Source organism: Condylura cristata, unplaced genomic scaffold, assembly GCF_000260355.1.
Source record: "Condylura cristata isolate star-nosed mole 26May11 unplaced genomic scaffold, ConCri1.0 scaffold00018, whole genome shotgun sequence".
NCBI lineage: Eukaryota > Metazoa > Chordata > Mammalia > Eulipotyphla > Talpidae > Condylura > Condylura cristata.
The window spans coordinates 18686859-18704680 of NW_004567119.1; the positions used below are offsets into that span (position 1 = coordinate 18686859).

The 17822-nt window shown below is 41.6% G+C and overlaps 1 protein-coding gene across 1 annotated transcript in view; it reads left to right on the plus strand.

Annotated features, from left to right (window-relative positions):
• Nucleotides 1-16679: 16679 nt before the first annotated feature.
• The window catches only part of ADRA1A (adrenoceptor alpha 1A), a 50825-nt gene continuing 49682 nt past the window's right edge, over nucleotides 16680-17822 (plus strand). Inside the window, exon 1 of the mRNA XM_004685374.1 lies at nucleotides 16680-17565. Within this exon, the coding sequence (XP_004685431.1) occupies nucleotides 16683-17565 (883 nt within the window). The 5' untranslated portion in view covers nucleotides 16680-16682. The remainder of the gene's footprint in view (nucleotides 17566-17822) is intronic.

Consider the following 17822-nt stretch of genomic DNA (forward strand, 5'->3'; position numbering starts at 1 on the left):
GGCGTGTCAGGAGAGGTCTGCCATACCATGTCGGTCACCTCCAGGGTCAGGGATTGAACTCATGCTGCAGTGGCTTCTGAGAACTTCATAGTGCAGTGCTTTAACCCCTTGTGCCACCAGGGAGAGCCCTATACTTGTCATTTTTTAAAGAGAAAGAAAGCTAACAATTTAAATTAATTAAATAGTATAATCATAATACCATAACATTTAAAATGTTTGTTTAGGATATGATACATTTATGATACCATAACATTACATTTCATGATTTTATATACACTGTATTACTGTCCTGAATTAAAAGTCACAAATTATACAAACTTCTTTTGGGGATTTTAAGAAATTTTCAATTTTAAGGAATTTGTTCCCAGTGTCCAACTTTTTAGCTTTTAGTGATGCCCCCCCTCCTCATCAGGGATGATTCTTTTAGTGTTTTGCTTCCTCTCAGTAATCCTCATCTTTCACTGATTTTCCAGGAATCTTTCCCCAATACCACGGTTTACAGCAGTAGCAGCCACTCTTTCTATTCACTTCTAACACAATAGAAATCTTTAACCAAAACCTCATCAAAGTAGAGCATTACAAACACACATCTCTTAAAGTCCACTTACTCTCTTTCAAAGAAGTAGAAGTCTTAGATTACTTAGTCATGTCTCCTTTGGGTTTATCTGTTTGTCTTATTTAACTTTCTTATTTGGGTTACATTTTAATTTTTTTTTATGAGCCCATCATTCCACTTTTACTCTATCCTTAGAAAGCTGTGGCAGCGCTTATAATGTCTCACCACCCTTAACATCTTCCTCACCCATGGGTGAAGCCATGAGCTGTCTTGCATGATGGTTTGGCTTGTATAGTTTGGAATGGCAGATTTGGGAGTCAAATCTCATGTTCGCTTATCTATTGTGTGACTTGAGGCAAGCTTCTTAACTATTTGAACATCAATTCCTGTAATAGGATTCTCTGGAGAAAAACAACCAGTAACATACATATAAATTGGTTCACAAATTATGGAGACTTCGAAGTTCCATGATGTGCCACCTGCTGGCCAAGGGTCAAGGCAAGGCAATGGCTCAGTCTCAGTCTAAGTCTGAAGATCTGAGAACCAGGGGAACTGATGATGTAAATTCTATCGTAAGGGTAGGGGAATAGAATGTCCCAAATGAAGTAAGCTGGCAGGCAGGAAGGCAAGGTCCTTCCTCCACATTTTGTTCTATGCAGGCTCTAAGCAGTGACTGATGTACACCCCTATTTGGGGAGAATAATCTACCTTGTTGAATCCCCTTGATTTAATGTGAGTCTCATCCAGAAATACCCTCACAGACACACCTAGAAGTAATCTTTAATCTTGGCAACCAAAGCCATTTAACCCAGTCAAGTTTACTCAGTATTGTTTGGACTGTTGCGTCAGACCACAGCCAATTTTGTTCTTAATTCTTGATTGCCTCTGGCAATGTCTCCTAACTCTAAGGCCAGAGGCTGCAGGCTAGCTCCAAACTATTCCAACTTTCATTCCCTGGCACCAGAAACCTAAGCCTTAGTCAGTCCCTACCTCCCAGGAGGGTGTTCAGAGCAAAAGCGTTTGTGCAAACTGCTTGTTACAACATTCTTTTAAAAGCAAAACATGAGAGAAATGTGACTAATTGCCCAACACTGGGAAATGCATAAGCAGATCATGGATCATGTGTATGGTAGTCAGCATGCTGAGTATGTATATATTTTTATTTTACTAATTTTTTTACATATTTTAAAATTGTAAAAGATGAAAAAAATTGCTGCAATCTGTGAAAAATCAATATTATATTAATGTTCATATTATATAGAAGTATTCATTGCTATACCAAGGTAAGAACATAGGAAGGTCACAAAGATATTTGTGTAATTCTGACACCACCATTTATTTATTCCATGACATAAAGCAGGCATTTAGCTCTTTGAACCTCAATTTCCTCATCTGTTAAATGGGTACCCAAGGCAACTTGACCCCAAACAGGTTTGTTTGAGCTTTTCTGGGCTATTAAATGGGGATGATATCAGCTATGTCTTAGGGTCAGTCTGATCTTTAAATTAAATAATATACTAGAAAACCTTGGCAATCAGGCTATTCTAGAGAGAAACAACCCCAAATTTCCACTTCAAACAGCAAAAGCTTATTCCTTGCTCCCTCCCACTTGAAGTCCATCAAGGTAGCCTAGGGGCTATGCCCCAGAAGACCTTGGACTGACAGTCAGCCTGATACAATCTCTACTCTCTGGAACATCACTGTCACCATGGCAGAGGAAAGGGACTTAGCAAATTCCGTATCTGATTTTATGTTTCTCTATGAAATGTCCTATGGTTATGTCTAATTCCAAGAGACAGAATTGTAATTCTATCTCCTGGAAAAAAGGAGAACCCGAGGTACAAGTTAAGTAGCAAAAGTGATTCTCAAATACCAGAAACAATTTTAGAAGATGAGATTATTGACACCCGTTCTCCTTTTCCATTTGTTCTACCATTATTATATAAGCGATACTACATTTTAATGAAGATTAATGAACTAGACTAATACTTATTATTGTGTATGCTTACCTATGTTCACCAACGTTTTTTAAAGCATGACTGAAATAAAAAGTCCTTCTCTTTCTGTTACCCTCAACTCCAGGGGTCAGAGTTCAATGACACAGTGTTAAGTAGGGCACTACTTAATTTTTTTTAAAAGATACACAAAACATAGGCAAAAGAATGAAGGACTTTAGAAGACTGTGTATTAGCATTAAAGATTCAAACATTCAATTGTTAGCAAAAGATGGAAGTTACAAACTGTACTGCAAATAACATTGTCATGAGATGCCGCTAAAGAGAAGCTGTGTAAGGACAGCCTCGCTCCAAATTGCTTGATCAAAGCTTAAACAAAGTCCCCCAAAATCTCATCTTACTTTTGTTCAATAAAATCAAAATCATTATAGTCTTTGCTTAAAATATCCTTAAGAAACGTATTAAAAATTATAGCTTTTGTAATGGAAAAAGGTAGCTGAATGTTTTTAAGAATTCCCCTGAGGCTAAAAAACTCTAAGCTGGTATCTAGTAAAATTGAAATTCTTTTCAATGATATTGCAGATTTAATGTGCCCCATTAAATTTCTTCACATTCAGCAAGGATAACATTTTCTTTCTATCTCCTTATACAGTTATCAGCCACCGACCTTGCACACCAGCCAGACTCCCTGAAGATTTGTGACCTGAGAGTGTGGGGACAGGAGAGCTGGTTGCTTTGAGCCACAGTTGTCTGAGCCAAAGATGTCAATTTTGTTCTGTTTTGTTTCTTACTGAGTACAGGGTTATTGGAGAAGGGACTTTGAATTAAATGGTGTTTATAAGCCAATCTAAGGCAGCATGATATGGCAACTCTACCAATGAAAATGGTGCAGACTTATTTGTCATCACAAATTTTATTTTCCTCAACAAGTTAATGTCATGAAAATAAAGGTGGAGGAGATAGATTTAATTACTAGAGAACCTTAAACCATAGCAACCAATGAAATGTGTTGATCATAACTAATTCAAACAAACCAAAGTGAAAAACTAGCTAGAAACAATTAGAGAAGTTTGATTAAAGAGTGTTAGCAATGTCAAGGAATTGTTACTAATTTTATAAGTTGTAATGATGGTATTATGGTTATGTAGGCAAATGTCCTCATTATTTGTTATTTAGGGATGATCATCAAGATAGTCATTATTTTACTTAAGCAAAAATAGATCAAGCAAATGTGGCAAAATGTTATTAGTTGTTGAATATACATGAGGAGTTTTTACTCTCTGCAAATACTAATATCACCAATTTGCAAGTCATTATGAACTAAAAATGTGTATGATCTCCCTCATCCCTGTCAAATTCATGTTTTAGGCTTAACCTCTAATATATACGATGGTATTAGGACAGGGGTATTTGGGACATAATTAGATTTAGATAAAATCTTGAGGACAGAGCTCCCATAAAGGAAGTAATGTTCTTAGAAGACACTAATTAACTGGCTTGAGCCAGTTTAGATGTCCAAAATGATACAGCTTAGCAAATGGTGGAGTTGACATTTCAACTGAGGACAGGTCTGCTTACGGAGCCATGTTTTTGTCCACTGCCCGCCACTGATGGGGCAGCAATATGAACAAGGGACATACACTGAGATCTCTCTTAAGGCTGTGGAAGTCCTTGAGGTTTTAGAAAATTTGAAGTGGAGAAAGAAGACAGTTATCTGACATTCTTCTAACTTGTCAGACTGGAGTTTGAGCAAGTATTGACCTGAAAAATAAGGAGCTACAACTGCCTCTGTGCGTGTGAAAGCAAAGAGTTATAAGGTGTTAGGCTCGAGTCCACGATGATGCGGGTGTTTCTACCCCTTGGGTTGACCTTCAGACACTTTTGCTACCTGGGAAGGTATCCATGGGTCTGAACTCCACAAAGATTTCCCAAAAAATAGTCCATAGAAGGTAGTCACTTTCTCTAGTGTCTTTTGGTAGCCAGCTCCTCTCCCATCCTCATCTTGAAGGTATGTAACACACGCGCTCTGCCTTCTATTACAAACTTGCCATAAAATGAGTTGTAGCAAATGAACTTGAATTCCATAAAATCTAAAAGGAAAGAAGGTTTTTCACTTAGTACCTGCAGATTTTGCTTCAAAGAACATTCTTGTCCAGATGTTCCTGCACCTGCTGTCACTGCCCACTGTCAGCGGCCAGCACTGTGTCACCCCACCGTACAAACTGCTTACAGGTCAGCACAGGAAAAGGTTTCCCACAAACTGGGGCAGGAACCTATTTTCACTTCTTCCAACCAAACATGAAAATTCCAAAATATCTTGGGTTAATTTTGCGTTTACTTTGAAGTAGTATCTGCTTACTTTTCCAACTTAATTCCAGGAATCTTTCCTACAATGATAGACAAAAGTTGTACCTAATATCAGCACCAGTATATACTTGTTAAGTAATACAAAGAAGGAAAGCCTCCTCTGAGTACTTGGCATAAACATAAATTTTCATTGGCCTGGAAAGAGAATACCTATTTATTAGAACTTTGTCTGGCATCAACACCTCTTACTTCTCCGGTTTAATTATCACTACTCCTTCTACTGCTTTTTCCAACTTCTTCTGTAAGCTTGGGACAAGTCAAAACACCAAAGTAACTGCAGAGTCTGAGAGTGATTCTGTGACCCCAGTATGCAATGTCCAGATACTGGAGGGGAATTTAGATGGAAGCAATTACTCCTTTTGAGAGCCCTGTGTTTAAAGAGAAATAAAGTGCAAAGGGTAGATTTGGTTTTGATATCAATAATTATTTTGCTCCAACATAAATTAGAAGGTGTGACATCTGACATTAAGTGAAAACGTGAAAAGCAGAACTGTGCATGATGGCAGCAGGTTAAGGTCACATTTGCATGTGATTCCAAATCCAAGGATGGAGCTTCTCCAAGTAGCTGTCACTTAGCAAATATAACCATGTTCCAGGGTTCCAACTACTTCTCTCAGACAACCCTCCAACTTTCTCAGGCTTACTTTGTTAGGTGTCATTTGTTCCTGAGCCACTTGTAACTTTCTCAAGCTGACACAGCTAGCAGTTTTGATGGTGGTCAGTGCCTGTCTGAGTTGTCATTAGGTGCTGATGAGATTCCTGGTTCCACATTTGATTAGAGCTCTAAGTCATTTTCAGTATTGGTGACATTTGCCCACTTATTTGTAGAACTTTTTTAAATGGGAGGGAAGGGGCCTGCTCTTATATAGTACACTCCCAGTAAATATCTGTAGACTTTGCAGACAAGTCATTGATAAAAAGCTGCCTCGAGAATTCATTTTTAGTAGTAAAAAAGGCCAGAAGTGTTGTAAAGATCCAGTCATACTCAATGCCAAAAATGCATTCATATTATTCCATTAAGTTCCTCATGTTAATACAATTATTTGCATTTTTACCTCCCTCGCCAGTCCCAGAAATCCTTGAGGGCCGGTGTGAAGTGTTATTCATCATTGTGTTCCTAGCTTTTAGCACTTTCCTACAGCAGGTATTCATTCAACAGTGCTCTGCAGAAAGGCCGTATCTAATAACTACATCTTTCAGTTATGAATCATATATTAAATCTCATAAAAGATAGATAGAATCAGTTAAGTCAATATTTCAAATAGAAGGCAACCTATTAACTCCCTTCAAACACTTGCTGGATTGAGAATAGGAAAGTAGGCAAACAACTCCCTTTGGGGGCTTCCTTGTTGAAAAGTACCCCTACTGTGACATAGAGATCTAAGTCAGAAATTCCAGAACATTTTTGAGGACTTTTGAATTATAAAATGATTCCAAAATTGTTTCCTTTCACTCCACACTGAAGGTGCGCAGCCTGCTCCAGAGGTGAAGCCTGAGACAAACCATCTGTGAGGAATTACCTTTTCCACAGGGGCCCAAATTACCTTTTCCTCAGCTTGAGAAAACACATGGGTGGGTTCCTAAAGAGGATGTCGGAGGTTTAGCCCGAAGGTGCTCAGAAAAGTTTTGTGGTTTTTTTTAATATTTATTTATTTATTCATTGATACAGAACTGGGGTACAGGCCAGAGATGCGGAGGGTGAGAGGATTCACCAGAGTCAGAGTGGGGAGCAGAACAGGCAGATCGATGAAGTACACTGCTGAGGGGAGCAGCAGGCGGGCCAGGAGAGGTCTGCGGCGCCACGTGGATCTCTTCCGAGTCAGGCGGGATCGAACCCATGCAGAGGTGACCCGCTGCGCCACCTGGGCGGGACCTCAGAAAACAGTTTTAACGAACCTCATTTCTTCAGCTGGGGGGAGCTTTAACCAACAAAGTAGGCATCTTGAGTTGTAACGAATGCAAACAGTAGATAAAACATAGATCTGCAAAATTCGTCTCTAATGGACCAAATAGTAAGTATTTTAAGTTTTGTAGGTCTTAAGCGCATTAGTTACAGAAATCTTTGTTTGGGTTTTTTGTTTGATTGATTGTTACAAACAAAAATATTTTTAAAATTCTTAGCTGGATGACAAAAAGTTAAATTGAAGGCTTGGATCTGGCCCAAAATGGTGGTCTTCCAATCCCAGCTGACTGCCAAATTCTGTGCTAAACATTAGCGTTGTTCAATTTGATGATACTGCAATCTTACAATACTTTCATTTTATTTTACTTTTTCACATAGAAAAAAATTATTAGGGATGTAGATTGAGAAAGCCTCAGCTTATTTCGGCCAGAAAAACTTCCGTTACTTCATCTAAAAATGTGGTCATTAAATGAATATCCTATAGGTTGTTTAGAAACTCCAATGAGATGACAAATGTGAACGTTCCTTGTAAAACTAGAAACTCCATTTAAAGTGTAGCTATCATTACTCAGAATGCCACTGAACTCTTAGGAAATATAATTACTCCTGTACCAATGTGATTTAGTTTGTACATATGGAGTTCCAATGATAGCGTGTGGGAAAATCCCAAAGATATATTTGGTTTGAATCATAAATTATAGGAAGTTTCTAACTTTTCTTAGAAACTATTATTTTGTTTGTGTGGGAAATTATTTAAAGGAAAAGAAATTGCGGTTTCCTAAATTTCCACATTGAAAGAAGAAAACCACAACAGAAAAGAAAATTTTGTAAAACATATTTGTATAGATCTACTTTCTAATGGCAAAGATTTTATCCTTTAAAAAAAATTAAAGGGTAAAGAGTCATTTGTTTAGAAAAAAGAAGTTGAGCTTTTGAAGACAATATAATAATTAGGATATAATTGGTAAGGTGTGAGGCACCGCCATTGACATGCTATTGCTTGTTGTGACCTTGCTTATTACTTTTAGGAATTGAGACCTTATTAAATAACATAAAGCTTTGGCAACAAGCAAAAAAAGAAAAAGAAAGAAATTTCATTCTTCCCAAGATACTTCTCAAGTATTCCGCAAAACAAGAAAAAATTACTTAGGAACATCAACAAATTGTGGTGAATGGTGATAACTAATAATGTGTCCATTGCCAAAATGTGAATAATAAACTATCTCTAGTTCTTCAGCACAACTGTAAATTCAAAGCTGAATAAAATGAATATATGAAAAGGACATTTATAGATCAACCACCAGGAAGAAATTCCAAATAAAGTACAAATTTTGAAACAAAATATTTATTGGATCTTTCCTCTAGTGTGAATCTGACTGGAACGGAAAGCTAAGGTTTTATTTTGAATTTCAATTTGCATAGCAAGTAAATTTTAATTTAGATTTTACGTTTTGGGAAAGCCATGAAGACTAATGAAGATCGGATTCCTTCAACTAACCTAAATTGGAATTTAGATCACTTTATTAAAAATTTATTTTCTTTCTCATATTTGGAAACTCACTCATCACTGAAAATGTCAAACAAATACTCAAAATCTTCAGTTTGCCAGGTTTTCCTCAAAATTTTCTCAGTTGATAATTTTTCTTTCCAAAAATAATTAGTGCTCCTCATTTAATTAGATGGGCTGACTTCTGGGTTTTGTTTTTTTTTTTTTCCTTATAGGCTTATTTTATTTTCTTAACTAAATTTGATTATTATAAGAGTCAAAATGCTGAAGGTATTTTCAAAAAGTGGGGAAAAACAATAAAAAATGGTTTTGTTTTGTTTTTTCTTATACTGGACAAAAGAACAGGACAATTTTATCAATTTGTTTACCACATCTTATAGAAACTTAAGAAACTGCATTAACAATGGTTAAATTAGCAAGACTGTATAAAAAGTCTAGATATTGATCCGGAACTTTCACTTACCCTTCAATAAAAAAGAAGGAACACTACTTTTAAGTCTTCAAAATAATCACATATTTCCTGCTGAACAATAACCAAAGGAAATTAAGGAACTTTTCCTTCTCGATATTTATTCCATAAGGTTTTCATTTTAGAAGGATTTTATGTTGAGGGCAGATTCTCATTGGCTTCAGATGGGTTGAATTGAATCCTATCAGAAATCCTAAGTGTGCAAGGCAAATTCCCTGAGTCCAAAGAAATAAAGAATCTTTTGCAGGCTCTTTCATGCAGTCAAAGACTCTGACCATGGAGAAAAATCACTGGCCAGTAAACTTCTGTAAAATATTTACAAAATATGGACAGATCATGTCCATGGTTTGCTAGAGTGTAAATAAACGTGTTGCCTCCTAGTGATTATGGACAAATTACATGAAGAGTTTTCTGTTAATATAATTTCATGAAGTGCTTGTCTACAGATATCTGTAACAGAAAGATACAGCAACAAATATCATAAAGGGCTAAACTCCTTAATTAGATGCACTATTTTTGGTCTTTCAAGAAGCAGACCAAGACATGATTAATCATACAAAATATTCATTGGGGAAAAATATTCATTGGGTGAGAGGAGGAAGTGCAGGAGGCAAGGAGTACTTTCAGATTATTATCCACAGCAGAATCCTGCAAAGGAGAAGGAGAGAGAGGGCTGGAAATGAGGTGTCAGACGATGGCATCTTTACTGGAAGGTTTTGGCTTCTTTGAGACAATGCTCCATGTCCTGTAGGAATGGGCCTAGTTTGCTCAATAATAATAATAATTCCTGTGGAATTTCTGAAAGTGAGAGAGAAGTAAAAGCCATGGCCATTCTGTCACAGTGTCGTGCAGAGGTGAAGACCCAGCCAACAGCTGGACTCATGACTGTGGCTCCCTGATATTCTGCACTTCCAAGATTTCCCAAAAGCCCATAGGACCTTTCCCTGGCCTGTTGCTCAACCTACTCTATTTATAAGACTCTAATTCTCTGTATTAAATCACTTCCTCCTTGAAATGCCTCCAGCAGTTTTCTGACTAGATCCTTGACAGATTAAAACCATGGACAAGCAAATCACTAAAAAATAAATGGATGGATCAAACAAATGTGGGAAAATACACTCACATTAAAGAATAAAGAATTTTTTTTAAAGATTTATTTACTTATTCATACAGAACTGGGGTACAGGCCAGAGGCTCAGGGGCGGTGAGAGGCTTCACCAGAGACAGAGTGGGAACAGAAAAGGCAGATCGACGAAGTACACTGCTGAGGGGAGCAGCGGGCGCGTCAGGAGAGGTCTGCCACGCCATGTGGTCACCTCTGGGGCAGGCGGGAATCGAACTCATGCGGAAGTGGCTTTAGCTTCTCAGTGCTGTGCTTTAACCCGCTGTGCCACCAGGGATGGCCAAGAATAAAGAATTTAATAAAAAATTTCTACTTATGAAATTGGCTACAGTTCAGTTCATTATCTATCTTTATGTGTTTTTCTACTTATTATAAACACCCGACATTGACAAAGGGCAAAAAAACTAGATTCTCTCATACTGCTACAGTTAGAGGCTTACATTTTCCATTGCCATTTATAAAACTTTTCTAGAAGATAGTTAATTTTTATAACCTTTTCAATGTTTTTAAGTTTGATCTTCTAATTTCACTTAGAGAACTTAATCTCAAGAAAAATTAGAATTTGTTATCTATGAACATCACAGTTCAAGTTGCAAGTCATACATTTGCAAATTGATTTGTAATTAGATTTAGAAAAACCTAATTATCCAAATATCAAACATATTCAGCTTAAATTTATCATGATACATGTATGCAATGGAATTGCTGGGCAGTTTTTATAAATCACATTTTGGCAGAAATCTAATAGAGATATATGTTAATAAAATAATATTAGGCAAAAAATATGTAACAGCAGAAAAGAGTATGATTACAATATATAAACAGATAATAAATGCATGTATATATTTCTAATGTACATGTATTTTTCCTTTGTATTAATACATCATTTACATACATTGAACAAGAAGATACAACAAATATTTAACAGTATTTCTCCAATGATAGAATTACACATACATTTTATTTTCATACATATTTAACTTTTCAAACTGTGTTGTGATGAGCATACATTTTATAGAAATGCAGATCAATATATATTTCAATGTGTCTCTAGCAGCCCATCAGTATGTGGAGAAATGAGGCAAACTATTCCTACATTTGTTATAGGTATTTGATTTAGGTATTTTAATTTCCTGCATTTCTACATTCCTATTTGATTTAGGTATTTTATTTCCCTTTCAGATGATATTTGATGAAGGTATTGAAAGACTTTGATTCATATGCTTTAACACACATTTACTATGCAAGAGCAAAATTTTATTATTCTAAGGGAATGATGTACCTGATACATAGCTAATGCCTGACTTCACCCCATATTTTCACTATGACATACAATGTAGAGATAGAACAAATGACATGATTCATATTACTCGGAACAAGTTATTTTCTGAGGGTGATGAGGCTGCACAGGACAAATGATGCCCAAGACAGAATTATTATCCCATCCAAGACTTCCTTTAGGAGTGTCTGTGCAGTTTTCTCAGTTCGATTAAGGATTAGAACACAATGCTCGTTTGGAGAATTGTGTCTTGATACTGCATCAATATCTTTCTGAGCAATGTTTTTCATTTTCCTCCCAATTAAACTTCTTAAGTCTTAGGAGAATTAGTTGAAAAGCCTGGGTTTATTTTTTTGTTTGTTTTGCGGTTTTTTGTTTTTTTTTTTTTTTTGGTAGCTACTGACATTAAGCCCTCTACTCTGTGTCTTGGAATCACAAAACCCAGAAAACAACTCTCCTGCATATTGTTTTCTAAGATAATGATTGACAGATTCTCCTTGTTTTCCTAAAAGGCTTCCATACTTTCCTACTAGTCATTAATAGATTGCTGCGAATCCAAGGCACTGGGTATATGTTGATTGCAAGCCCTTCCTTCCTCCTGGAATCTAAACACACATACCATCTTTGTCTACAGATCTGAATCCTGCTTTGACCACAAGCCCTAAGTCAAGAATGCTATCCTACAGGCCTTTCCGTTCAGTGTATTTCTCAACTTCCTCCATATCCAAAGCCCATACCTATGCTTTCGGTCCAGGGACTAAGGGCCCCTGCATTGGGTTTCAGACTTTAGAGAGCCTGCCTCTGATGCCCCCTAGCTATGGTGCTTCCTATGGGATAAAGGGGCCATAGAACTAAGGTGATGCCCTTGCCTGGAGTCTGCATTTTCCCCTCCAGATGATTCTCTGGAGCCCAGAATCACCTGCTCCAAATGGCTTCACAGCTACTCTCATGACCTTGAGTTCTGCTTCCTGAGTTGATGCTTTCAAGGGCAAACCATATCAAAGGTGTGTGTCCCCAAAAAAGTAGCACTTTGAATACACGTAATGAAGTGTCCCTATCTGTAGATCTGGTCCTTCAAGATGTGCAACAAGGGGGAGTGGAAAGAAAGAGAGGAGCAGTCAATGGTCAGACCCAGCTCTCCAGGCCACTGTAGTATACCACTCGCACCCATCAGTGGGCATTGAGAACATTTCCCCAGTTTACCATATCACACTTATGTTAGATGTGGGGTTTGGAGCACCCTGAATTAAAGGTGTGTTTCACTTTAATGTAGTGTGCAAAATTAGCAGAAAGGGTTATAATAGGATTTACAACAAGAGGGTAAATATGCTTCATGAGATGTAATCTCATATATGAGATGTTATCCTAATAATGATTTGGGGAGATCTTATTGTCTCCCTTTAATAATTCGGAAACACATGCTGACGAAAGCCAAGTTTTGCCCTGTTCCTACAAGAGGGTAGGGATAGCATCCTCATGACCCCTCAGATATCCTCTTCTTACTAGCTTCTCCTGGGTCCAATTCAGACACTCTCTGGTACATCCACACCACAGTATTCTTTAAGGAAAAACAACAAGTGGATGGTTTACTATCTGCACATCTATGGCTATTGAGAGTTAATTTTGCAAAACTGCAAAAATTGATGTCACAGACTGAGAAGAAGAGTACCTGGTTACCCACACCTGGCTAGATAGAAAGTCTCCAAATCTTGGCACAAGCTAGTTCAGGGCAGGGGGGTATTGTTTGCTCTAGGGTGGGGGACTAGGAGCTCCAACGACCTTCGACCTTCGTACATTTTGACTTTATAGCACTGAGCATTCTCAATTGCTTTTCTTCCTGATAATACTTCGTCCCCCATCAATCACGGAACAGAATTTAGTGAAAAAACCCTCATTCCTGGTATAAAGTTAACAATATAAAACTAAAACTATAAATCCCTCGAGTGGTTGGGATTTCTGAAGAATAGATATCATATGCATCTTTGATGCAAGAATCACAGGGAATTGCAGTCCAGGATCCCCAGCAGGTGAGGGAAGGAGTGAATCCCAGAAAACAAGTGAGGTAGTTATTAGAGTGAACTCAGACAGGGTCCTCTGCTTTCCTCTCCCTTCTCCCAGTATGCTTCTCCTACAACACCAGATTCAGCTAGGGAAGAGCACACAATGGTTTACATATTTTAAATACTATTAAAGTCAAATCAACTAATATTAAGATGTAATCAAAGGTGACAGGCATGGGCATTAGCCATACAAGTGAGAAGGAAATCTAAATATTAGAACTTCAATGAAGCAAGACTTGTGAGCCTCCTTTGGGTATTCCTTCAAGCCTTGAGAACTGTTCTTATAAGATAATGTCCTTTGGGAAGGTAATAATAATAATAAACTATTGAAAGGAGAAAGTTCAAGTCCATAGCATCATCTCTTTATTACTAAGTTTAAGGAAATTTAGTAAATGCTTAAGAAAAGTGTGTTTTTCTGCATCAATAAAGATGCAAGGATATGATAAAGGAGTGGAAACAAGAATGGAGATAATTCAAATATATTCACAATATTCCAAACACACACTTTTATTCAAATGTAAACAGGACATGAGATTTACCAAAAATCAAAGTAACAGGAGTGGTGTCTGAGCTTTTCATATTCCAATTAATAATGAAAGAGATACAACTCTGTTTAAGCTATACATTTTCTTATGACAAAGAGTGTGTGGCACTTTAAAAACATGTATACTATTTAAGAATCTATTAAGCTATTTAAGTGGAATTATAATGCTTTTTAAATGCATTTGTCTGAATAAATAAAAGACATGATATTAATGAGGTTAAAATATGTAAACTTGATCTTGGAAGTGAAGTCTTATTACAATCAGATTTATTTAATTTCATCTAATTTTACTTCAGTATTAAAACAGCTGCAAATAGAAATTTACTCGAGTAGTCGGCATAATAATATATGTAATTTTAACACCACCTAGTCCAGGTATTAATCCAATCAAGCTGCTCAAAAGTAACTTTTTTGGCTGTTCTTCGAGCACATGGTACACTATCTCTGGCGAGTGTCAATTTTCGTTTTTTAAATAATATCATTGATGTTTATTTACTATAAACAAAAAGCACACACACTTCTTTTAAGTAAAGGGAGAACCCAATCCACTCGAGGTAAGAGGAAGGGAAAATGAAAAGATACGCAGCATGCTCACAGCTCGGAGTAATACGGTATCGGCAAGAGATTACGGTACTAGCTTGGGTTACTGCCCGCGTGACGTCACCGAGAGCTGCAAAGTTCCTTTGCTAATGTCGGGAGCTGAATATTAAAAGGGTGACTGTGGAGTTATTGGCTGGCTATATTTTACCCCCTATTTTCCCTCTATTTAAAAAACTCCAGGTGAAGTGATATCGAGCCAGGAGCTTAAAGACAACGGTGGTGAACGGTAGGGAAGGGGTGAGTCAGCGGGTGGAGAAGGACTAGAAACTGGTTCCTCGGAGACTTGGTCCCAGGGTCTCCAAGCGAGTAGCGGTAGAGTTACTCCTCCAAACGCAATCGCGGCTTGTGGCTCGGTGTCTGCGATCCAGGTGAGTGCGCGCCCGCGCGAGCGCCGGCTTCCAGAGGGCCAGATGGGTGGGGGCGAATCAGTCTCGCTCTGCGGCTGCGACCCGACCCGCACTTTCCCCTAGCGCCTTTGCCATTTCTCTCCCGCTCTCCTGCTGATCCCCTTCCCACCCGGCTTCCCTTATTTGTTCTGGAAAGTTACCTCTTGGTGAACAAGTGTGCCCTAACTCTATTTATTAGCCGGTGGTAGGGGGAAGTGGGTTTCCGCACTTGCTTCTGGTACCACCTGTGAGCTCTTCAGCTTATGATTTTCGCCTCTGCAGCGTGCGGGGCGCATCTCCACTCTGGGCTCCAGCCGAGAGTCCTTAGAAAGTGAGATAGGTGCCCGTTCCCTGCACGCCTGCTCGAGCCGTGTGGTCGCTCGCCGGGTGAAGACCTAGATTGCACTTGCAGGCCCCCAGTCCAGAAAATCCGAGGCGTCCCCGGCCCGCCGCTGGTGGGCTTGATTTTTATGCCTACAAAATCCGCAGTGGCAGCCAGTCGCAAAGCCCCTTCTGCAGAGCGATGACCCACCCCACCCCCCACCACCCCACCACACACACGCACACACACACCCTCTTGCCCACCGGCCTGGTGTGCCTCGAAACGCGAGTCCTTCGGAAAGAAACCCCGATCGACCCAGGTCGTAGTCGCCCCTGGGGACCCGCCGGGCACTACTCGGGACCTGGCTTTCAGGCCCGCTTGGCAGGGGTGGGGGGACCGCCCGGTGCGCTCCGCACACCTTAGTGTGGATTCCTCCCGCGTGAGCGAGCGCGTGGGACTGACCGGCCCTGCGACCCCCGGGTGGCGGCGGTTTTCTCGCCCAGGTCGCCCCCTCCAGGTAACTGCGAAGCAACCTGTGCCAATGGCCACCGGGAGGATCCTCCGGTTTCCACCGGCTCGACTCGGTGTGACACACACGTCAGCCGCAGTCGCGCCTCGCTGACTTCGGGGATTTTAATTTCGCTGCACAGCCGCTTGCAGTCGGATCGCCCAGAGCTGCAGTGGGAGGGCGTCCGTTTGGGCCCTCGAACCCGCGCCGCGGGCGGTCTGCAGAGCGCGCCCCGCCTGGTTCCGCGAGCCCCGAGCACCGGGCGCGGCCCCCTCCCGCGTGGGCTCTGCGGCGGCGCCGCGGGAGCGTCCGGGACCGCAGAGGCGCGGGGGCTGGCATCCAGGTCCCACGGCCCGTCGAGCCGGCACTGCCCGCTCGCAGAGCTTCCGGCTCACGCCTCGCCTTTCTCTTTGCGCTTTTTCAGGAGGACGCACGCAAATCACCCACCCTCGTCCCCTGGCTTGCGCGCCTTGAAGCTGCATCTCGCTGGACTTAACCGCTGGCGGGTCACACTGTGCGATCACACTGTGGGAAAATGCCGGCCCGGAGAGTGCCCAGATGCCAACTGCCCCTGCCTTTGAGCATCGACCGTAGACTGGTACTTGGCTTTGGTGTCGGGGGAAGACTAGTGCTGGAGTTTTGAACTCTAAATTATGTGCAGGATTTTGACTATTCTAGCCAGAACTGATCAAATAGTGCAGAACCGCAGACTCCGGTAATCCTGGGATTGCATTTTGCAACGTGTCTCCTCGAGTTTAGCACCAAGCCTCGGGTGGGAGGGAGTTCCCCCGCCCCGGGAGTCCCTCCTCTCCCGCCCCCACCTCGGGGCCAGCGCAGCGGCTGGTGAGGGTCCGCAGGCAGCCCCGCGCGGCTCTGGTCATGTCGCATTTGCTATCCGGCCCCTCTCCGCGGCCATCTGAGGGTTTCCCGGGCAGGCTGGGGTTGCGTCCCACCCGCGCGCTCTCTCTCGCCCCCCAGCCAACCCAGCGGGCGAGGTTCCTCCGAGCGGAGACCTTTTGACTCCTAGCCTTGTCGCTCCCGCCTCCGCCCCCGCCCGGGGGTGGCCCTTGAGAGCCGGACCTCGCCCGGCCAGGGCCGGGACCATGGTGCTTCTCTCCGGCAATGCCTCTGACAGCTCCAACTGCACCCACCCGCCGACGCCGGTGAACATTTCCAAGGCCATTCTGCTTGGGGTGATCTTGGGGGGACTCATCATTTTCGGAGTGCTGGGCAACATCTTAGTGATCCTGTCCGTGGTCTGTCACCGGCATCTGCACTCGGTCACTCACTACTACATCGTCAACCTGGCCGTGGCCGACCTTATGCTCACCTCCACCGTGCTGCCCTTCTCGGCTATCTTCGAGATCCTGGGCTACTGGGCCTTTGGCAGGGTTTTCTGCAATATCTGGGCGGCGGTGGACGTCCTCTGCTGCACAGCGTCCATCATGGGTCTCTGCATCATCTCCATCGACCGCTACATTGGCGTGAGCTACCCGCTGCGCTACCCCACCATCGTCACCCAGAAGAGGGGCCTCATGGCGCTGCTGTGCGTCTGGGCATTCTCCTTGGTCATCTCCATCGGGCCTCTGTTTGGCTGGAGGCAGCCGGCCCCCGAGGATGAGACCATCTGCCAGATCAACGAGGAGCCCGGCTACGTGCTTTTTTCGGCCCTGGGCTCCTTCTACGTGCCCCTGGCCATCATCCTGGTCATGTACTGCCGGGTCTACGTGGTGGCCAAGAGGGAGAGCCGGGGCCTCAAGTACGGCCTCAAGACCGACAAGTCGGATTCCGAGCAAGTGACGCTCCGTATCCATCGGAAAAATGTCCCGGCTGTAGGCAGCGGGGTGCCCAGCTCCAAGAACAAGACCCACTTCTCAGTGAGGCTCCTCAAGTTTTCCCGGGAGAAGAAAGCAGCCAAAACTCTGGGCATCGTGGTGGGCTGCTTCGTCCTCTGCTGGCTGCCTTTTTTCTTAGTGATGCCCATTGGTAAGTCTCTGTAACACTTCATCTAAACTCCTACTTTCTCCACCCTCTTGCCCTTCTACCACCCACACTCACAGCACAGCCCAGCCCGGTGGAAGAAGAGGATCTGCATTTCAAACAGCAAAGCTCTGAGGGCAGTTAGGGGACACTCTGCTCCCTCGAGGTGAATTTCCGTCCCCTTTCTACTGTCTTTTATGTTATGTCCAAGGGCTCTTTTCAAGGACTGTGAAGTGATTTCCAACGGATGCAGATTAATTGGT